Below are 23,235 nucleotides of genomic sequence, written 5' to 3'. Positions count from 1 at the left end.
AGTTCATTAGATAAAAGTTGGGAAGAACTGGGTGGTGAACAGCTAGGAGAAGAAGAACCCGGGGGGGGGGGAAAGAGTGTTAACTGACTCTCTCTCCCTTGGAAGCCTACATCTGCCCAGCCCAAGGTCAGAAAGCAAAGTGGTTGCGAGATCAGGTTGCAAGATGAGAAAGGGACGAAGGTGACTTGGGGGGAAGTGGGTGTAAACCTTAACTGGGAGCACCTTTACTCTGAGAATAGACTCTTTGTTCTTTCACTGCGATCATTAAAAACCTCTTTAAATGGCAAGAGACTATTTTTCCTTGGTTCTGCTTCTCCAAGGACAAAGGGAGGGAGGGAACTGCTAGCCCGAAACCTAACAAGGGCACTCCTCCGCCAAAGGAATGTGGACAGCAGACAGCGAACTTTTGATTGTCAAAGATGACTCTTACAGCAGCTCACACACCAGTCTAGTGCCTAGGCAGCTATTCTCAGGTCTTCTACGGAGCAGTTGCAGCAACAGGGGATCACTTGCCATCCATTAGTTTATGTACCTTCCCCTGATGAGCTGAACACACACAGTTGGAGACTGAGCCTGCATGGACGCTGCCTCTGCTCTTCCCTTTTCAGTCCCCTCCTGGTTCTGGGAGACAGCAGTGCAGGAAAGGGTGAGGACGCACCTTCACTTGTCTGACTTGCCTCTTCCTCTGACCCATCCTGTGCTCCACCCTTCAATTCTCGAACCTGCCTCATTGGAACAAGACCTACTGGGAAGGGTTACTGTGAGCACTACAACTGAGCTGCTTTGGTTAACTGCACTAACACATTTTTTACTACTACTACTACTACTACTACTACTACTAATAGATTTATACGCCACCCATCTGGCTGGTTTTCCCCAGCCACTCTGGGCAGCTCCCAACAGAATATTAAAAATACGATAAAACAGCAAACGTTAAAAACTTCCTTAAACAGGGCTGCCTTCAGATGTCTTCTAAAATCAGATAGTTGTTTATTTCTGATGAGAAGGCATTCCACAGGACGGGAGCCACCACCAAGAAGGCCCTGTACCTGGTTCCCTGTAACCTCACTTCTCACAGTGAGGGAACCGCCAGAAAGCCCTCAGCACTGGACCTCAGTGTCCGGGCTGAACAATGGGGGTGGAGACGCTCCTTCAGGTATACTTGGCCGAGGCCGTTTAGGTCTTTAAAGATCAGCACCAACACTTTGAATTGTGCTTGGAAACGTACTATTGCTGACCTATGCTTGACTCCAGCTCCTGACACTCCAGTTCCCATACCCCATTGGCTGTGTTTGCTAGGCTAATGTTGCATTTCGGTGACATTTGGGGGACTGAAGGCTCCCTGAACCTGCTCTAACTCAAGAGGAACACAAAGAACTGCCTTTTGCTGAGTCAGTATCACTGGACAGTCTAGCTCAGCATTGCCTATGATGGCAACAGATCTCTGGTGTTTTAGACAATGGTCTGACCCATGAGTAGGGAGACTAAGGCCCAGGGGCTGGATCCAGCCCAATCGCCTTCTAAATCTGGCCCATGGACGGTCCGGGAACCAGCGTGTTTTTACATGAGTGGAATGTGTCCTTTTATTTAAAATGCATCTCTGGGTTATTTGTGGGGCATAGGAATTCGTTCATTTTTTCCCCTTTCCAAAATATAGTCTGGCCCCCACAAGGTCTGAGGGACGATGGGCCGCCCCCCTGCTGAAAAGGTTTGCTGACTTCTGGTGACCTGTACCCACCTGAAAGTGTTGGGGGTCTTTTGCACGTGAAGCAGGTGCTACAACCTCTTGCTTCTGTCTGAACACCCTTCCATGATGTAAATTTGTGCATCGACAAATCACTCCCCACCAGCAAATCTGGTATTGCACCGCAATATTGACGATTAGCATGGGGGAAAAAAAATCTATTAAGGGAAAGTGGGCAAAGGTTTTGCAAATGGCTCCAATGTCCGCTTCTCATCTCTCTGCTGAGCTGGCCCTAACAGGAGGCTTGTAATATCTCTCGAGGCAAGTTTGGACGGAAGCGGGAGAGGGCACAGAGTAATTGCCGTGTTATTCTTGGTGAGTTTACAGAGCCCTCCGCGTGGATTCCTGGAGGCTGTGTTATCTGCATTTCTCGTCCTTTCCCCTTTTGAGGGCACATTGATCTGGCTAACGAGTTCCAATCAGGGAATAAAGGTTCATTCTTTCTCCTGTGCCGAGCAGCTAATTCTGCCTCCAGCGATAACTTCTGAAATCCGGCGGTGAATTTAATGGATTTGCTCCTGACCCAAGCTCTCCGGTTGCAGGGGGAAAACAAAGAAACTTGACTTCTGTTCTATTCCCAGGCAGCAGCAACCCCTGGAAGAGTTATTTCTCGCTATTTCACAGAGACATATCCTACTCTCCAAAAATCTTCATAACCTTTCCTCTCTGGACCAAAGGACACATTTGCATGTCTCAGGGACACGGCTGCGGTTTCTCCCAGGCAAAGCAAAAAACCCCCAAACCCTCTTCACCTAGAAACCTAGCATGTCAGGGATAAGATGAGGCTAAGGAGGACCCTATAGGGATGCAGGTGGCTCTGTGGCCTAGGACTTGCCGATCAGAAGGTCGGCGGTTCGAATCCCCACAACGGGGTGAGCTCCCGTTGCTCAGTCCCTGCTCCTGACAACCTAGCAGTTCGAAAGCATGTTAAAGTGCAAATAGATAAATAGGTACCGCTCCTGTGGGAAGGTAAACGGCGTTTCCTTGCGCTGCTCTGGTTCACCAGAAGTGGCTTAGTCATGCTGGCCACATGACCCGGAAGCTGTACGGCGGCTCCCTCGGCCAATAAAGCGAGATGAGCGCCGCAACCCCAGAGTCGGCCACAACAGGACCTAATGGTCAGGGGTCCCTTTACTTTTACCTTTTAAGGAGAACCCTTCTTTCTGACATGCTCACATTCTACTCGCAGAGGATTTTTTTTTAAAGTATGGAGGTACATTCAGCCATGTGAACCGAAGTCTGAAGAAGGCGGGCAGATATGAAAGAGGACAGGACTTCTGCTGTTTTTAGCAGCTATGCAGAAGAGGAAATGGTCACAAATGCAAGACCTGCTGAAGTCCTGTCTTGTCAGGGGTTGAACTGAGGAGGAATGGTGGGAGCCCTTTTCTGAACCTTCTCGAGGGCAGGAGGACAGTATTGATTTAGAACAGTGGTTTGCAGAGGGGCATAGTCTAGCGGGGAAAAGCTGGGAAATATTGAGTGAGGAACAGCTAGAAGAGAAAACACTAAGAGAGAGACAGCTGGCAGATTGAGTGTCCTTGGAAAGCATTCCTGACCCCCCTTTGCCTAAGACTAGACAGGCTCTGAGAGTGATAGAACAGAAAGCGCAGAGACAACTAGCTCAGATTACCCAATGTAGGAGTGATGTAGATTAATGGGGACAGAGGGGGTAAACCTTTACTGGGAGCAACGCCATTTCTAGAGAGATATGCATTCCTTTGTCTCTTGCTGTGATTATTAAAGAACTTATCTGGTAAGAACGCTCCTTTTGTTTGATCTGCTTATTTACTGCCACCCGGGGAGGAATCCGATTCCCCAAAGTCTGCCACCTCTCCTATGTCCTTTGTCTTTCTTTGAACGTCCAACAAAGGTTGGGTGTCCATCCATCAGGGATTCTTCAGTTATGATTCCCTGCATTGCGAGGGGTCAGACTAGATGAACCTTGAGGTCACCTTCCTACTCTACAATTCTCATTCTATCACCACCCCCATTGGTTCTATTATCAGTCGCCTCCTGCGATGAACATCTAGGCAACTTGAGAAGCAGGATGCTGCGTGAGATGGACCTTTGGTCTGATCTAGCTGGACTCCAAACGAGGGCCCCATCTCTCCCAGCACAAATAACGCAGATCAACAGCCGAGGGATGATAAATCGCTCATCACATATTCATGAGGCTTGATTTATCATGCTAATTAGCCAAAGCCTTTGCTGCATCTTGGCATGCAGAGAGCAGAAGTAACCCTTTTGTCTCCATGTTCTGAACCAGCCATGGAAGGGGAAGGACTGAGGAGCACCAGGCTTGGGGCAGAGGCCAGGGGGAACACGCTCCCTCTCCCCACACAATTCATTATGTGAAGCCCAGGGCAGGCTGCAACAACAGGACAACCTCCAAGAACTTGGCAGATGCTCAAGGAAAGGGAGAGGTCGTTATTTACTGCGGTGGACTACAGATCATAGCAGGGTGAAGGCGAAGTAAAGGAAGGCTGATCTGTGCATGAGATTAGAAACAGACGCCGCGGCATCTGATAAATAAATGAGAACGGGATGGTGAAAAGCCATAAAAGTGGAGGCAATGAGAAAGAACATGCTACAGTTGTTCACAAGCGTTTGCCAGTTTTAAAATGTCTGGCTCAAAGAAAGAATGAGAGAATGAGAGAATGAGAGAGAGAGAGAGAGAGAGAGAGAGAGAGAGAGAGAGAGAGAGAGAGTGTTTGAGTGTTGAGCAAGATAATCCAATGTTCAACACACTGCGAAGTGGCCTCAGATAAGCTACCATTTTGCAGCCTCAGTCTCTGTTTATACATATAAAAATAAAACTGGCTTATCCATACAGGGTTGTTTTGGGGGGTTACTGAGAGAACTGTATCCTGGGAAGGAGAAGAAGCTGCCTCATCTAGCCTTTGTCCCCTGGTCTCAGCCCCCATCCTATTCCATTTCAGCTTGCTACCGAAACACATTGAGGCTTCGAAATTCACATGCTTCTCTGAACTTTGAGACGTAGTTCTCCAACGAAAGAAGGCATGGATCTGTCCCTGTCTAGCCATGGCTAAGGAGGAATGAATCTGTCAATTTAGGTTTCTTCACGTTTCTTGTTTTTCCAATCTTAAATTCAGTTCTCCATATTTCCACAGCAGTTACACACACACACACACACACACACACACACACACACACACACAATTTAGAAGTCCTCATGAAAATTCACCAGCATTTCAGTGCAAATTTCTTCTAGTATGCTCTTTTTTTGTATGCAGCTTTGTCCAAGATACAGGGTCGCGGGTGGCGCTGTGGGTTAAACCACAGAACCTAGGACTTGCCGATCAGAAGGTCGGCAGTTCGAATCCCCACGACGGGGTGAGCTCCCGTTGCTCGGTCCCTGCTCCTGCCAACCTAGCAGTTCGAAAGCACGTCAAAGTGCAAGTAGATAAATAGGTACTGCTCTGACGGGAAGGTAAACGGCATTTCCGTGCACTGCTCTGGTTCGCCAGAAGCGGCTTAGTCATGCTGGCCACATGACCCAGAAGCTGTACGCCGGCTCCCTTGGCCAGTAAAGCGAGATGAGCACCGCAAGCCCAGAATCGGCCACGACTGGACCTAATGGTCAGGGTCCCTTTACCTTTACCTTTATTGTCCAAGATGCACAACGGTGCAAAGCCATTTCCCTGCATACAGTGAATTCTTGTGTGCTACTTTCACTAATGCATGCATTTCTATGGACACTGTACCCTAGTGTATACACTTTTTTGCGCTCATCACTTGGCTGGAGAACTGCATTGCAAAATTCAGACGATTTTGAATTTCAAAGGGTGGTTGTCTGTTACTTATTTCCTATTGATTGCATTTTATATCTCACCTTCCTTCCTCCAAGGAAGGAACACATCATTCTCCCCTAGCCACATTATCCTCACAACAACCTTGTGAGGTAGGTTAGGATGAGAGTTGGTGACTGGCCCAAGCTCACCCAGCGAACTTCAAGGCTGTGTGGGGGATATGAACCCTGGTCTCTCTCCTAGGTCCTACTCTGACCCTTGTAACCCGTAGCCAGTGTGGTGTAGTGGTTAAGAGCGGTAGTCTCGTAATCTGGTGAACCGGGTTCGCGTCTCCGCTTCTCCACATGCAGCTGCTGGGTGACCTTTTTTTTTTAATATAAAATTTTTTATTGGTTTTTCACAGTTTTTATAAACACAAACAATACACAGTACAAACAAACAAACCAACATGCATAATTTCATATCCCTTTTTCTTAAACCTTACTTCGCCGACTTCCCCATACTCCCCTTTCTACATGTTTGTTGTGGGGGAGGAAGGGAAAGGAGAATGTTTGCTGCTTTGAGACTCCTTAGGGTAGTGATAAAGCAGGTTATCAAATCCAAACTTTTCTTCTTCTTTTTCTTCTCTTAGATCACATCTTGGTTTGCGTATTGTTTCGGGAAGTGTTCAGTTGATAAGCCTTTAAATGCGACAGGGATGGGATTCCTCCTTGGTCAAGTCCCCTTCCCCAACCTCGCAGGAACGGACGTGGGTATAACTGCGGCCTTCTCTGCCTAAGAAGACGTCTCCGTTGACGAGTTAATCAAGTCCTCTACGAGCCGCGTCCTGTTTGCCATCTGCAAGGTGGGAATCCTCCTCAGACGCGTCCCCTGCTGATACAGCAAATGCGCTGGAGAAAGCTCCAGGCAAGCGTGGCGAGAGAGGCGTGACAAGAATGCCCAAGAGGGGCAAAAAATAAAATAAAATAGCGGGTTGCTCACCTTCCCTCCCTCCCTCCCTCTCTCAGCTGGAGGAAAAGATTACAGGGAGAAGAGAGCTTCTGAGCAGTGCTAAAGGAACAGTCAGCAGTAACAGGAGTTCTCGGTGTTATTTCGATTGCTGCCCTCGGCAGAGGGCAGAGGAGAACCTGTCCCCACTCTTCGACTTACTGCCGCCAGAAGTTCACAACGACCTCTGGTGGGTGCATGCGTCTCGTGAAACACAGCGCATGCATATCAACCAGCTTAGAGGGATGCAGGGGCCAGTTTGGAGGAAGGAAGGGCCCTGTCTCATGCTGCCACCAAATGGCTTAGAGATCCATGTTTACGTTTGAATTATGAGTCAGTGGAGCTTCCATGTTCCAAGGCATTGTATCTCTGAGGGCTAGGTAATGGGATAAACTCTAGGGACGCAGTGATGCTTTCATGCCTCATTTGCAAGCTTCTCAAAGACATTTAGTTGGTCCTGCTGGAGATGTGGGGAGGTGGACCTTTGACCTACCCAACAAGCTGGTTCGCGCACGCACACGCTCTCTCTCTCTCTCCCCCTCTCTTTCTCTCCCCAGGTGCCCATCTCTCTCTACTTTACATTTAAATCCCACATTGCATTCACAAACACCCACAAGGTGGCTATATTTAATGTACAGTCATACCTCGGGTTACAGACGCTTCAGGTTGCGTTTTCTCAGGTTATGAATGTTCCGAAACCTGGAAGTACTGGAACTGGCTACTTCCGGGTTTTGGAGGTCGCGCCTGCGCAGAAGCGCCAAATCACAAATTGCGTGTGCGCAGACGTGCCACTACGGGTTGCAAATGCTGCGGGTTGTGAACGTGCATCCCACACAGATCACATTCGCGACCCGAGCGTCCACTGTACTTACATTTGATGGAAGAAATGATTTTTTTAAACACATATGGTATCAACATGATGATGTAATAGACAGAGCTTGACCAATTGGGTGACTTTGGGTACTTATATAATGTTTAAGAACAGAAGAGGAGCCTGCAGAATCAGGCCAATGGCCCATCTCCTCCAGCATCAGGCTATGTTTCCGGGTATGTTTAGACTGGAGAAGAGGAGACTGAGAGGAGATATAATAACCATCTTCAAATATCACATGGAAGAGGGAGCAAGCTTGGTTTCTCCTGCTTCAGAAGGCAGGATCAGAGCAAATGGCTTCAAGTTACATGACTAAACATCAGGAAGAACCTTTTGATGGTACGAGCTGTCTGACTGGGGAACGGTTTCCCTCAGGAGGTTGTGGACTCTCCTTCCTTGGAGGTTTTTAAGCAGAGCTTGGACGGCCATTCATCATGGATGCTTCAGCAGATATTCCTGCATTGCAGAGGGTTAGAATAGATGACTCTTGGGCTCCCTTCCAACTCTACAATTCCATGATTCTATGATCTTGAGCTCTTGGTGGCCAACCACATGCTGGGGGGGGGACCCACAAGCAGGATTTGGGAAGAAGAAGAAGAAGAAGAAGAAGAAGAAGAAGAGGAGGAGGAGGAGGAGGAGGAGTTTGGATTTGATATCCCGCTTTATCACTACCCTAAGGAGTTTCAAAGCGGCTCACAATCTCCTTTCACTTCCTCCCCCACAACAAACACTCTGTGTGGTGAGTGGGACTGAGAGACTTCAGAGAAGTGTGACTGGCCCAAGGTCACTCAGCAGCTGCATGTGGAGGAGCAGGGAAGCAAACCCGGTTCACCAGATTACGAGACTACCGCTCTTAACCAGAGCACCACAAGAGCACTCTCTTCTAGGAATTGGAATTCAGAAGTGTTACTACCTCTGACAGTGCAAATAGAGTGTAACCATAGTAGCTAGCACTCCCTGACCACTGGTGGAGGAAGGGGGTGCAGTAGGTGCAGTCTGCCCCGGGTGTCATCCCTGAGGGGGTGACATCGCTACGCCGCCCCCTGGGATGCTCGCCGTGGGCGGTGCCCCTGCGGGCAGCTAGCCCTGCCCCGGGGTGCACACAGCTCTACTTCTGCCCTTGACAGCCTTCTCCTCCATTAATTTTTCCAATCCACTTTTAAAGCGATCTTGGCTGGTGCCCATAAACTGCCTCTTGTGGGAGTGAGTTCCATAGTCTAACTATGCAATGAGGGAAGAAGTGCTTCCCTTTATCTGCCCTGAAGCTTCTCACATTCAGCCCAAGAGTTCTAGTGTTAGGAGAGATGGAGAAATTCTTCATCCACTTTCTCCAGCTGCCTTCTCTCTCTCTCTCTCTCTCTCTCTCTCTCTCTCTCTCTCTCTCTCTGTGACATGCACTCCAGCACCACCCTCGAAAAACCCATCTACTTATGACTATTTTTGCTTTTGATCGGGGAACTTTTCTCTCAAGTGTTGCCAACTGTTTATCTCTCTTTTCAACCCCCGGGCAAAGATGTCCTCACTTAGAGAAATGACAATACAAAGAGGGAGGACCGTGGTGGTGCATGATAGATAGCGGCTTATGAAATTGTGAGTAGTGCAGAAAGAGCCTGTGATTCAGGGAACATTATTCACCCTGTCTCAAAAATAGAAGCCCCGGGGGCTCTCTGCTGAAATTGGCAGTAGCAGCTCAATCCCACAACACACGACTTGACTTGAGGAACCCGTTGTCACAGGATGTTGCGATGGCCACCAGCCGAAATGTCTTCGAAATGAGATATGATGAATGTGCAGTAGAGGGTGGGTCTGCAAGCCTCTACCAGCTGTGTGCGATCACCGAAAGCAGAGATCTTATTAATACAGAAGGGGTCAATCTGTTTCTGGTCCTTGTCACTTTTGAATGCAGTGGGTGGTGGGGTTTGCTAGATGGAAGGTTGCTGATGCAAAATGTGCTAGTCCTGGGGGGAAGGTTACCGTTGTCGTAGTCAAAGTTCAGTCCTGAGTCACTAGCCTGGAAGGAGCAAGGCGAGGTCCGAAGCAGGAAGCCGGGCGGGGACAGGAACACTGGAAGGTCAGAAGCAGGTAGCCGGGCGGGGACAGGAACACTGGAAGGTCAGGTCTGGGTCCGGGTAGGACCAGGTACTCAACGACGACGTTGCTTCCGCAACCTGGGACCGGGCTGACTGGCCTTTATCTTCTCTGAGGCCAGGGGCGGTCCCGGCCCCCAGGAGACCCGCCTCTCCTGGCCTTAAGGCGAGCACTCCTCCTGGGAGAAACCAGTTCCCTTCGCCTCTCTGTCCTGAGCCTCTGCAGTTCAGGAGAGGCTGAAGGGTTACTGGGCCCAGGGGGAGGCTCACCTGCAGGCACTGAGTCCTCAACCACCTCCGGAGCCAGAGTGGATTCACCTGGTGCCTGCTCCTGAGGATCCGGCACAGGTGCAGGCGCTTCAGAATCAAGGCCCTGCCCCAGTTCAGCCGGCCCTGGAGGCGGGGACTCCTGTGCAGGCTGGGATTCCTCCGGTTCATCCTCTGAATCAGATTCCCAGGCCATCACACAAAATTAAACAAACTAGCAAATCTTCCAGGTAGAAAGCTAGCCTGTCAGGGCTGCAGCCCTTGCTCCTGACCCCCTAGTTTTCTATGTGCAGGCTTCTTCTTTTTGCATGAAAGAGCAGGCATTTCCTGGCATCTCAAGAGAAATACACTGGTGCCAAAAACCCGGGTAGTCACTGTCAGTCAGTGTAGACAACACTGAACTAGATAGACTTGTGTCCTGAATCTGTATTTGCCACCTGCCTTTGTTCCCCGCTCCCAGTACGTTTCCGAGCACAATTCAAAGTGTTGGTGCTGACCTTTAAAGCCCTAAACGGCCTTGGTCCAGTATATCTGAAGGAGCGTCTCCACCCCCATCGTTCTACCCGGACACTGAGGTCCAGCTCTGAGGGCCTTCTGGCGGTTCCCTCACTGTGAGAGGCCAAGTTACAGGGAACCAGGCAGAGGGCCTTCTCGGTAGTGGCACCTTCCCTGTGGAACACCCTCCCACCAGATGTCAAAGAGAACAACAACTACCAGGCTTTTAGAAGACATCTGAAGGCAGCCCTGTTTTGGGAAGCTTTTAATGTTTGATGTATTATAGTATTTTAAGATTCTTTTGGAAGCTGCCCAGAGTGGCTGGGGAAGCCCAGCCAGATGGGCGGGGTATAAATAATAAATTAATTATTAATTATTATTATTATTATTATTATTATTATTATTATTATTAGGAAGAGCTGTAGCTCAGGTCCCAAGTTATACCACAGACATCTCCAGCTTGCAGAGCTGGGAAACATTGCTGTCCCAAGACAATATTTGGTGAGTTAGGGACTTCCCCTGTATGCAAAGACAGTGTCACGGTCCAGTCTACGGGCAATCGAAGTCCCAGCTGAGGATGTCGGGACCGGGGGCAAGATGGTGGGCTGGGAGCAGGAATGAGAGTCCAGAAGCCAGGGGTCCGAGGGTCAGGAAGCAGGGAGTCATGAAGTCAAGGGTCTGAGGGTTGAGAAGCAAGGAGTCAAGAAGCCGAGGAAGCAAGAAGCCAAATGCAGCAAGGCAGGAAACGAGTTGTTGTGGCAAAGAACTGAAGGGAAATGCTGACCTTATATCCCTTCCTGGCTCTTGCCACCAGGTGCAGTGAGTTACCAAGCGGCCTCACCTGTGTGGCCGCGCCTTGCCTCTCCAGAACAAACTTAGGAAGGCCCCAGTCCTGCGAAGCCCTACTGGTCACAGGGCCTGGCTCCTGCACGCACTCCTAACAGACAGGCTCTGGCAGATTGAGCAGACGAATTCAATAGTGGGCCCAATGATCAAGAATTTAGTTTCTTCATGTGCTGTAGAGGGCAGTGAGGGGCAGATGGGGCTCATCAACCAGGGGAGGCAGCCCATCCAGGAGAAGGAAAACTCCGATCCTAAACCCCGGCTGCCTTGCAGGATATATTCAGGAGAAGTAAAGGCTGAGGAGTAAGCTACACAAATCCTGAGGGGAGTCCCTAAGGCAGTTGGATGGCACCTTGTCAGCCTCCTTCCAGCAACTCCTGCAGCCAAGCTGGTGTCAAACGTCTTGCTCTGCTTTCCTTTGGACCCCATCAGGCAGGCCAAGAGGGGGAGTTTGTTGTCTGGACAGCCCAGGACCTCCATACTTGCACACTGGGGAGGTCACTTTGGTGCTACTAATACAGAGGTTCGACTTCACCCTCGGAAGCGTACTCCATTGTCTCTGTAATGACAGATGCCAACAACTGGGCTGGATGAACAAAGCTGGGATAAAGGGACTAGTGGAGCGGCTCGGTATAAGTAGTCTTCCTATGAAAGTCCCCTTGGAATGATGCAGGCATATCACAGAATTTGTGGAATTGGAAGGGACAAGGGTCATGTAGTCCAACCCCCTGTAATGCTGGGATATCTTGTCCAACATGGGACTCTGTCATGTTCTGGTCTACAGGTGATCGAAGTCCCGGCTGAGGATGTAGGGACCGGTGGCAAGATGGCAGGGTGGGAGCAGAAATGAGGGTCCAGAAACCAGGGGTCTGAGGGTCAGGAAGCAAGGAGTCAAAAGTCAAGGGTCCAAGGGTTGAGAAGCAAGGAGTCAAGAAGCCGAAGTCCGAGGATCAGGAAGCAAGAAGCGAAACGCAGCAAGGCAGGAAATGTGTTGCTGTGGCAAAGAGCCGAAGGGAAATGCTGACCTTATATCCCTTCCCAGCTCTTGCCACCAGGTACAGTGAGACGCGGGTGGTGCTGTGGGTTAAACCACAGAGCCTAGGGCTTGCCGATCAGAAGGTTGGCGGTTTGAATCCCCTTGACGGGGTGAGCTCCCGTTGCTCGGTCCCTGCTCCTGCCAGCCTAGCAGTTCGAAAGCACATAAAAGTGCAAGTAGATAAATAGGTACCGCTCCGACGGGAAGGTAAATGGCGTTTCCCTGCGCTGCTCTGGTTCGCTGGAAGCGCCTTAGTCATGCTGGCCACATGACCCAGAAGCTGTACGCCGACTCCCTCGGCCAGTAAAGCGAGATGAGCGCCGCAAGCCCAGAGTTGGCCACGACTGGACTTAATGGTCAGGGGTCCCTTGACCTTTACCTTTACAGTGAGTTACCAAGTGGCCTCACCTGTGCGGCCACGCCTTGCCTCTCCAGAACAAACTTAGGAAGGCCCCTGTCCTGCGAAGCCCTACTGGTCACAGGGCCTGGCTCCTGCACGCACTCCTGACAGACTCAAACCCATGACTCTGTGATTAAGAGTCTTGTGGTCTCAGCAGAATGTTCCCTTGTTGGTCTCCTCCTATGACCTGCTTCCACCCTGGGGTCCCCACTGTAAGGAGCAGCTGGGATTCTGCTCTGGATTCTTACCTCTGGGATTCAGTCCGACACTGTCTGGGGCATCATGGGGAGTTAAAATGGAGTCAGACCCAGCCACCCAGCACAGTGCAGTGTCGAGTCTTGCCAGGGCTTTGAGCGGCTGCTTGATGCCACCATGCAATGACGCTCAGCCTGCATTCAGCGGCAGACAAGCAGCGAACCGGCCGTGAAAAGTGTGAACCGGCCCTTTGAGGATGTTTAGAGATGGCAACAAGGATCGATGGTTGCAGGCCGCAGAACAGGACGGCTTGCACGCGTCAGTGCTCATCCGGAGAGAGCCCATTTCCTTGCATCGCGTCCCACATGGAGTGTCGTCGGGATAAATTTTTACTGACTGCGGGGTGTTCGACAAGCAAATCACACTTAGGAGAGCAGAGAGGATGGCCGCAAGGCACACAGCACTTTTGACAGCACCGAGAAGTCTAAGGCCCTTGCATTCACAGCTGAAGCCAATCTCTAGGCAGGTTAGCCTATGACCAAACGTAGTGGTAGAATCTGGAAGAGGCAGAGTGGACTGGACCAAGCATGGGAAAGCCACTTTGTTTTTTTAAAGGCTCCATTCTTTCTTCACTCTTTCCCCCCTCTAATGACATTACAAACAGAAATTTAGCACAACATGGAATGGAACAGCTCTTGCTGCTGGCTGGATTTTTTTGTTGCCGTTTTACTTATGGGAATGGGCCTTATTATTTTATGTCCACCTTTTCCCAGCAACACATCACTGTAGAGTGATGGGCAAATCTGTCAGTTTCAGTTACTCGTTATTCCATTCTGAATGCTCCACATTTCCACAGCAGTTTGTGAATAATAATAATAATAATAATAATAATAATAATAATAATAGTATTTATATACTGCCCTATATCTGGAGGTCTTAGGGCACTTCACAGAAATTATTATTATTATTAGTCCTAACGCAAATTCAATCCTAGCATACACATTTTGGCAAAGCAATTTCCCTTAGTACAAAGTGCTTTTGTATGTTATTTTCACTAACATATATATAACCACATCACCCTAGTACAGAGCTTTTCAAACTGTGTGTTGTGATACATTAGTGTGTTGGCTGCAATGTGTAATTGTGTCACACGAGTGCTCCCTGCTCTCCTCCCGGGGCTGGAAAAGGGTTAGTTTAACCCCCAGCTTGCTAGTAAAACTGAACTGTTGTGTCGCAAAAGGATGCATGTCTAAAAAATGTGTTACCAACATGAAACATCTGGAAAGCTCTGCCTTAGTATATGCACTTTTTAAAATACAGATCATTTTGTGGGAGAACTGCACTGCAAAATTTGAAAAAAATGCAGATTTCGAGGGATGGCTGTGTTTCAGCTTGCCATATTTTTTGGGGGAAGGAGCCAATCCTGTAAGTTCTACTTTCGATGCAAGCCAAATCAAATTTCCATGCCACCCTTATCCCTGCATTTAGTAACATATGGGGAAAGGGCGACATTAGAACCATCTCCTTGATGGGCTAGATTACTATAGGCAGGGAACTTTTCAAATAGGGGACCTTTCAAAAATAGGACCCACCACCTAAAATGAGTACACTTGAGAATTCTACCACCTCATTTTTGGGAAGGTGTAGAGGAGTTTTTGCTTTTCCAATATGTATCTTTTCCCCCCAAGAGGAGGAGGGTTATCTATCTATCTATCTATCTATCTATCTATCTATCTATCTATCTATCATCTATCTATCTATCTATCTATCTATCATCTATCTATCTATCTATTCTATCTATCTATCTATATCTATCTATCTATCTATCTATATCTATCTATCTATCTATCTATCTATCTATCTATCTATCTATCTATCTATCTATCTATCATCTATCTCTATCTATCATCTATCATTTCATAACATATATACACTGCTTAATTGTAAAGCACCTCAAAATAGCTTACAAAAAGAACAGAACAATAAAATTTATTAGTAAAAACAATTAAAACGTTCAGAAGATTAAAGCCAGCAATAAACTACACACCTGGGTAGGCTTGTCTAAGCAAAAAATGTTTTTAGCAGGTGCCAAAAAGAGGACAATGGAGGGGAGTTCCAGAGTCCAGGTGCTGCCACACTAAATAATCACTCTTTCAAATTGGGTATTATGAGACAGACTGAAGCAGCTGAGCTGTCTATTTGGGGCCAAGCAATCTCGCAGCTCAACTGGTCCCAAACCATTAAGGGCTTTGTATACCGATAGTAACCCCTTGGCCTTGGCCCAGTAGCACACTGATAACCGGTGAATGTCTCTTTATCGAGCTTCCTGTTTTCATGATCTTGTTATTTCTCACTGAAAGCGTGGCCTTTGCTTCTCCTTACTCTGCTAGTAACGCCAATCAAATTAGGAATTTAGAGAGGTGGGCAATTCATCCAGAGCAGGGCAAGAAGAGCGGCTTAATCCCTCCCCCTTAATTACAGCTTCCGTTGCTTTCTCTGAACATCATGTGCAACCGAGGGACCTTAATAACTCACATTTAATTTAGGTCCCCATCTCCTCTCTTTCTTACCCATAATAAGATAATTACTTCCCATAATTTGCCACGGAATGCGCCTGCCTAATAAATAGATGCATGAGTTAGCCCATTACACAATAAGCGAAGAGCGCTGAAACATGTGTAATTCGTAGGATGACAAGAGCAACGATTAGGCTCTTGGAAACAGAACGAGGCAGGCAAATCAAGATTGGCGCTGAGGATGCTACCCACAACACAATTCCCCCCAGAATCTTCACACACACAATGGGGTAGAACTAACTCTCTTCAAGACCAATTCACACGTTGTGTTTTTGTTTTTGCAAGTGCTGCAAGAATGGGGGAATCTCAAACTGGCTTTACCAGCAGTCAGTTTACTCCCTGCCCAACCAGCACTGATTTTCTCATCATTTCACATCTAAGCACTGACCAGACTCAGACCTGCATAGCTTCAACCAAGTTGTCGCATCACATTCCTTTGAACAAAGAGTTAACTTCACTGTCGCCAGGTGCTTTATTGCTGACCTACCCAGTGTCGGATTTCTGTATCAGCTAAACAAGCTATAGCTTAAGGCCCCACTCTCTTGGGCCCCCCAAAAAAATTAAAGGAAAAAAACCACACACCTGGATATACATTTCCAAAATATAAGATAAAAAACAAATAAAATGGCTTTAGATACTTATTAGGTCCATAAATTACTATATAGCATATATTCAACACAAAAAAGTGACAATTTGTTGTTGACAAAGGGCAGTTGGACATATAAAGGGCCCCATTACCTTCAGTAGCTTAAAAGGTAAAGGTAAAGGGACCACTGATCATTAGGTCCAGTCGTGGTCGACTCTGGGGTTGCGTTGCTCATCTCGCTTTATTGGCTGAGGGAGCCGGCGTACAGCTTCTGGGTCATGTGGCCAGCATGACTAAGCCGCTTTTGGTGAACCAGAGCAGCACCCGGAAACGCCATTTACTTTCCCGCCAGAGTGGTACCTATTTATCTATTTGCACTTTGGTGTGCTCTCGAACTGCTAGGTTGGCAGGAGCGGGGACCGAGCAACGGGAGCTCACCCCGTCGCAGGGATTCAAACCGCCGACCTTCTGATCGGCAAGTCCTAGGCTCTGTGGTTTAACCCACAGCGCCACCTGCGTTCAGTAGCTTAGGGCCTCATCAAACCTAAATCCAGCCCTGGATCTACCTCTATATCTGGTTCGTGATAGTGGGTAACCTTTTTTTTTTAGGTCAAAGGGCCACATGATCTCAATGGAAGCTCACCAGGGACCACATGCAAGTCATGGGCAGTGCTGCAAGTAAGAGAAGGGTTGGGTGGAGGCAATGGCTGTGACTGCCACCTTTGAAAAGCCGGCTACATTTCAGCCATGCAAAAGTCAGGGCTTTCTACACACACACACACACACACACACACACACACACACGTGTCACCTCTCTCCATTTAGATGAGCAAGAAGCAGTTCAAGGACAATTTCTGCTGGGCAAAACCATGAGGAGGATGCAGACCAGGACTAGTGAGGGGTGTGAGTTGGGGGAGGTGGGTGTGGTCTGGAAAGGGGTGTGGCTTGGAGGAAAGTCCCGAGTGCTGGATAGAGACCTCTGGAGGGTCCCCTTTATCCCCTGCGCATGAGGTTCCCCAACCTCTTCCCACAGGTTTTACAGTCAACACTCTCCCTTTCCCCCTTCCTAGTTTATGCAACTGTGTCTTCAACATTTCAGCTAACTCCAAATAACTTTGCACCTAAATAGCATCCCACGTCGAAATTACGCAGGGCTGTTTCTATATACACAGGTAAACTCCTCCACACCATCACATCTGCGGATATGTGGCATTGGGGAGAAAGGCGTGCGTGAAGAGAGCATCAGATGCAAGCCGACACTCATTTCTCCAGTCACGGCCAGCAGAAAATGTGCTCTCTATAAAGTCTCGATTATACTCCATGGCTAAGGGAATGGACACCATTTAATGGCCTGGCAGCTGGCTGGATTTTGCTCGCTTTGTGTTTTTAAGCAAACAGTCCCAATTTGTGTCTACCAGACACATACGCAGATCAGAATGCAATTATCCTTCAGGTTCCACACGTCTCAAAAGCCTACAATACAGACCACAGCTCAAGAAGTACCAAAAGTCTATATTTTAGGATGACTTTTTTTTTTAGAACTGTGTGCATTGAGCTGCCATTTAATGCAATTTTGGCACATCTTTTTCTCTGATGGAAAGACCAGATTGATATGAAAATAGAGCAGCAGAGGAAACTCGTGGATGGAAATATGTGGCTTTGACACGGACCAGAAGTAGATGGCTCTGTCGTAAAAACATAAGAGCCTTGCTCAATCAAGCCAATGGCACAACTCACCCATAGCACTCTGCCCAATTGCAATTCCCACCAACTGGTCTTCAGAGGCAAACTGCCTCGAACAATGGAGGGTAGAACACAGCCATTGTCTCTAGCAACCATGACAATTCTGCAAACACCTCTGGCATTCAGAGACACACGACCATTGATAAACTCGTCCTCCTCCATGAATTGGTTTCACTCTCTTTTGAAGCCACCAAAAAGGATGTCCGCACCCTGCGGCTGGTGCAGACGGATGGTTTCCCAATCACTTTCCAATACATGGAACTCCTTGTAAACAAGCCAAAGGCTTATGGGAAGACCAGCAATGTCATGGGCCAGGAGACAGGTTCACCTGCTGAACATGCAGCCTGATGGGGGAGAAGGGGGAGTGACTCCACCTTCACCTGATCAACATTCAAGGTCACAGAGCAGAAGGCACTGGTCAGAACCAGCTGGCTCTGGGCTTCATCAACAGCTTCCAGCAGCAGTCAGATGCTGGAAACAAGGCCTGTGGTTCCTGGCCTAACCTTGCTGCTATCTGCTCTCCATCTCAACCCTTGGCTCTGTGATCATTTGGATTCTCTGACCTCTGGACTGCCTGACTTTGTATCAGGAGTGCCAACTTGGCCCCAGGGCCGTGGGTGCCATGCAGTGTGCATGGTCCTGGCACTGAAATTTGTGGGTGCCCTGCCCCTTTATGGGGACTTGTGTGAGTGCTAGGGCCCCCAGGGAGTTGGGACTTATGCTTCGTATGTGGATTCTGCTCTCAGGCAAGTGTTCCTTGCTAACCTCTAGCCCAGGGCTCAGCAATTTTTTTCAGGGGGGGCTGGTCCATTGTCCCTCAGACCTTTTGGGGGGCCGGACCCACCCTCTCCCCAAAGCACCCCCTCCCGAAAAGACCCCCCCTGAAATGACCCCGCCACTTCCATTCACACCACAGCCACTGCAGGCACTGCAGGCACCGCCGTCACCTCGTCTTCGGCAGCCGCAGCTTCGGCAGCCAATCAGAAGCCACGCCACAGAAGTCAGTCACCGCACGGCGAGGCCTCCGCGCCGGTTTAGCGCAGGGACTGACTGAGCGGGTGGCAGGGTCTGCAAGGTTTGCGGGCCAGATTAATGAGCCCAGTGGGCTGCTTCCAGCCCGCAGACCTTAGTTTGCTGACCCCTGTTTGCTTGCTGGGCAATGGGAATCAGATAGGGCTACAACAAGTAACAACAGAAAACTTCCATGAAAAGAGAGCTAGCCCAACCCACAAAGTGTCAACATGAAACAACAGAAAGTGCTCAGAGGCAGGAAGCTTGATAACCACCAGTGCAAAAGCAGAGTGTCAGAGTTGGCCGGCTGCTGATGTAATATTTGAGGATTGCTTCATTTACTCATCTTACGTGGGCAAAAACATGCATCTCAAACACACTTGGGTACTGCATGAAAGAATGGAGGATAAAAGAGGCTTACCTGAAAAATAGCTATCCAAGCATAGCCAATATTATCAAAATTAATAGCTCCATTGTGCGGGTTGAGCTCCCCCGTCCTGCAAATGTTGTAATACTGGTTCCAATTGATGCAGGTGTTTCTGCTGCTGAAGTCCAGGGTGTACGAATTTTGGTTGTAAGAGTCCATGCTCAAAGTACATTCCACCTTGTACTCCTTCCGGTTTGGGATGCTGGAACATTTCTGCATTCCGTTATCCCGGTGGGACGAGCAGATGAACGGATTCTCCTCGCTTTCCTCTGGCCGATAGTACGGATTCAGGAAAGTCAAGTTGTACGTCCTTGAATGGGAAGGAAGACACAGGAAACTCCTTTATACCAAGTCAAAACTTTGCTGCTCATGATAATTCCCCCCTGAAATTATTATTTTTGAGAATTGAGTTGGGACTGTTGTATTTTATGTAGTGAGGGGACAGTTCTGAACTGATCAGCTGCTACTGCCTAGCAAGGGGCAGCAAATATTCTTTCCAGCCTAAATTGCCTTTGGCAAGATATTCTGTACTGGCTAAGAAGAGGGCAACTCACTCCTACACGTTTGGTTTTTCCTCTTATACTGTTCCAGTGTCTCTGGGCCAAAACGTACATTAGGGGATTGTTGCCATGCCAAAAACCTGCAATGCAATCAAAGTAAACAAAGAGAAAGAAAACAAAGTGGGATTGACAACATTTCAAGGCCTAAGATGACCCTCGCCTCCTGTTCTGACCCACCGGCATGACTGACAGAAGACCATGGTGAGACTCTTGCTGGCGAGATCTGAGCACGACATTTTCCATCCCTAAAATGACCGCTGTGGAAGAATGCTGCTCAGAGGCACCGAGTTCCATGCAACATTGTCGTGTGTACATGACGTCACACGTGCAACACACATGTGTGATGTCATGTGCATTGGGAGTTGGCCATGAGGCCCGGGGAGGCCTTCTTCTAGATTGGAGGGGCTCAGCCCTGTCCCCGCATACTTGGGGTGGAGGGGAAGCTGAGCTGTCCTCAGCCTCATAGAGTTGGCACATGTGATGCTGCCCTTGCTAGAGGTCAATGCGCAGGGTGTTGGAATGAACCAGGCTTTTTAATGGGCAAACTGAGAGTCTCTCCAGCCCCTCATAAGATGCTACCAGCAGCTGGAAAACAGAGAGATGGTGCCCAAATGGCTGCTAATGGTTCTTTGGAAATGCCTCAGTCACTTCCAGCAAATGTCACTCCAAAAAGTGAGCTGGTCTTCAGGAAACAAATTGGCACAAGATGCTGTGCCCTCTCCCCTCCTGTGGTCTTCAGAAACTGGTATTCAGCAGCACTGCTGCCCCCCACCATGAAAGAAGAAGATAGCAGTCATGGCTAGTAGCCACTGATCACTTTATTCTCCATGGATTTGCTGAATTCTCTTTAAAAGCCATCCCGGTTGATGGCCATCACTGCCTCCTGCAGAAGACAGTTCCATATTTGAACTATTTGCTGCATGAAGAAGCACTTTCGTTTTATCTGCCCTGGATCTCCCAACTTTCAGCCTCATTGGAAGTCCATGGGTTCTTGTATGAAAGTAGGTGTTCCGGTTTTCGAACTTTTTTCAGAAGCCAGATGTGCGCAGTTTTGAGTCCCCCCGTGTTTCCTGTTGCGCTGCTAATTTGCGTCCCCTCATTGTAATTCAAGCCTTCCGTTTCCGATTGCAGTGTTCTGAGGTGATATTTAGAGCTTATATTTGGTGCTTTTGTTTTTGCTATTTATTTTGCATTTTTTGTTTTTGAGGCTTTTTCAGTTAATTTGTTTTTGTGACTGTGTGGATCCCAGTTCAGCTACTGACTGACTGACTGACTGACTGACTGACTGATTGATTGATTGTGTGACTGCGGAAATGGATAAAAGCCCCCCATCCAAACAATGACTATCATCAGCACAGGTAAGAAAAAAAATTAATTTTAATTTTTACCATCTACAATACAGTCTTATTTATTTTGTAGTACAGCACATTGATGATTGCTTTCATTTTATGGATCAATGGTCTTCTTAGATAGTAAAATTCACGTTAAAATGATGTCTTAGGGGTTGTTTTTAAAAGTCTGGAACGGATTAATCCATTTTGCATTGCTTTCTATGGCAAAGCACGCCTTGGTTGTAGAACGCTTTGGTTTTGGAACGGACTTCCAGAACAGATTAAGTTTGAGAACCAAGGTACCACATGGCATTATGACATTGGTGGCTTCATTTCCAGTTGCTTTCACAACGACCCCCCTAGCTTGGAATGAGGCCTGCAGGCCAAAAAAAGCCCTTCTCCTCAGGCTTGGACAGCCTTTCTCAGAAGCCCAAACATCAGATGCAATCCAAGTCAGGAGGAGGAAATTAGGCAGCCCTCCAAACACCTTTTGCTTAAACACACAAAGCCGCCTGGAACTCTCTGTTTACATTTTTATACTGCCAGGCAGTGTCTTAGTAATAAAAATAAACTTAACTGTGTGGGGAGAGCACCCCAGGCTGCCAACAGCACCACTAAGCTCCGAAGCTTTGGAGTTTTAATTGACAACCAAAGCAATACCATTTAGGACTGTCCCCTGGCATTCACTGGATACCCAAACTCTCCTCTCTTTCCAAACATTTCTTCAAAGAGCATGGCAAAGTGGAAAATCTGTTTATGGGTTGTGGCAGAAGTGTGAGTTATGGAGACAAATGTATACCCTGGAGGTGTTTTAATGGGGGAAGATCGAAGCTGATCAGGGAGAAGAAAGCAGAGAGAGGGGTTCTAGTGAGTTGTGTAGCAGATTCCGGTGACAACACCTGACATTTGACACTGGGCAGCTGGCAACCGAAAGCTGACAATTGGCCAGCGATGACTGGTGCCCATTGGTAGAGCCGAAGTCAGAGAGACCAACGGTAGGTGGATTAAGAGCCAGTCACAGGCAGAAATATAAGCGTCATCCACACTATATATTTAAAACACTACAATGGCGCTTTAAACAGTCAAGGCTTCCCCCAAAGAATTATGGGAGCTGTAATCCGTGAGGGTGCTGAGAGTTGTTAGGAGATCCCCTATTCCTCTTGTGAAGCTACAGTTCCCAGAGTTCCCTGGGAAAAGGGCTTGATTGCTGAACTACACTGGGAATTGTAGCTTTGTGCGGGAAATAAGGGGGCTCTTAGCAGCCCCAAGGAACTCCAGCTCCCAGAATTCTTTGGGGGAAGCCGTGGATGATTAGTGCTTTAAATGTATGATGTTAATATGACCCTAGAGCCTGCCACAGGCACAGCCAACTAATTCTATTTATTTATCTAACTAACTTATTGCATTAATATCCCACCTGTCCTCCATGGAGCTCCTCAAGGTGGTGTAGTAGTAGTAGTAGTAGTAGTAGTAGTAGTAGTAGTAATTTATTTATATCCTGCCCTCCCCAGCCAAAGCCGGGCTCAGAGCGGCTAACAACAATAAAAGTAACACAGCATTCTAAAATAAATTCATTCTAAAATCAATTCAGAATCAAATTAATGGCCACCATTGGGCTAGAGTTCTATGAGGATTACAGAAGGAGGGGGTCAGACTGTGCCTTGGCCAAAGGTCTGATGGAATAGCTCTGTCTTGCAGGCCCTGCGGAAAGATGTCAAGTCCCGCAGGGCCCTAGTCTCTTGTGACAGAGCATTCCACCAGATTGGGGCCACGGCCAAAAAAGCCCTGGCTCTGGTCGAGGCCAGCCTAACCTCCCTGTGGCCCAGGACCTCCAAGATGTTTTTGTTTGAAGACTGCAAGGTCCTCCGTGGGACATACCAGGAGAGGCGGTCCCGTAGGTACGAGAGTTAGTGTTACGGGTTAGTCCCGTAGTGTAGACGGTTCTCCCCATTTCATTCCCACAACAAGCCTTTTAGATAGTTGAAACTGAGAGGACCACAGTCACAACCTGTGAGCTTCATGGCCAAGTGAGGGATTTGAAGCCTGGTTTCCTGGATCCTAGTCTGACACTCTAAGCACTCTAATTGTCAGGGCCGGCCCACCCATGAGGCAAGGGGAGTGGACTGCCTCAGGTGGCAGTATACATAGGGACAAGAAATAAGATTCTGTTAGGAAGGATTTTCCGAGGGTAAGAGCTGTTTGATGGTGGAACGGTCTCCCTCGGAAGGTGGCGGACTCTCTTTGGTTGGAGGTTTTTAAACACAGGTTGGATGGCCATCTGTCAGGGATGCTTTAGCTGCAATTCC

At 48.3% G+C, this 23,235-nt stretch overlaps 2 protein-coding genes across 4 annotated transcripts in view; one reads left to right on the top strand and one right to left on the bottom strand.

Moving 5' to 3' along the window:
* The window catches only part of CACNA1H (calcium voltage-gated channel subunit alpha1 H), a 384,808-nt gene that overhangs the window by 140,220 nt on the left and 221,353 nt on the right, over positions 1-23,235 (bottom strand). For all 3 annotated transcript variants that reach the window (XM_082199567.1, XM_082199569.1, XM_082199568.1), the window contains exon 7: positions 19,033-19,348. In XM_082199567.1, coding sequence (XP_082055693.1) covers positions 19,033-19,348 — 316 coding nt within the window. The remainder of the gene's footprint in view (positions 1-19,032; positions 19,349-23,235) is intronic.
* SLC5A10 (solute carrier family 5 member 10) overlaps positions 1-23,235 on the top strand; it is a 514,359-nt gene that overhangs the window by 400,449 nt on the left and 90,675 nt on the right. The gene's annotated exons all lie outside the window — the stretch shown is intronic.

This window comes from Podarcis vaucheri, assembly GCF_965113315.1.
Source record: "Podarcis vaucheri genome assembly, chromosome: 14".
Taxonomy (NCBI): domain Eukaryota; kingdom Metazoa; phylum Chordata; class Lepidosauria; order Squamata; family Lacertidae; genus Podarcis; species Podarcis vaucheri.
This window is presented reverse-complemented; position numbering and strand designations above follow the sequence as displayed.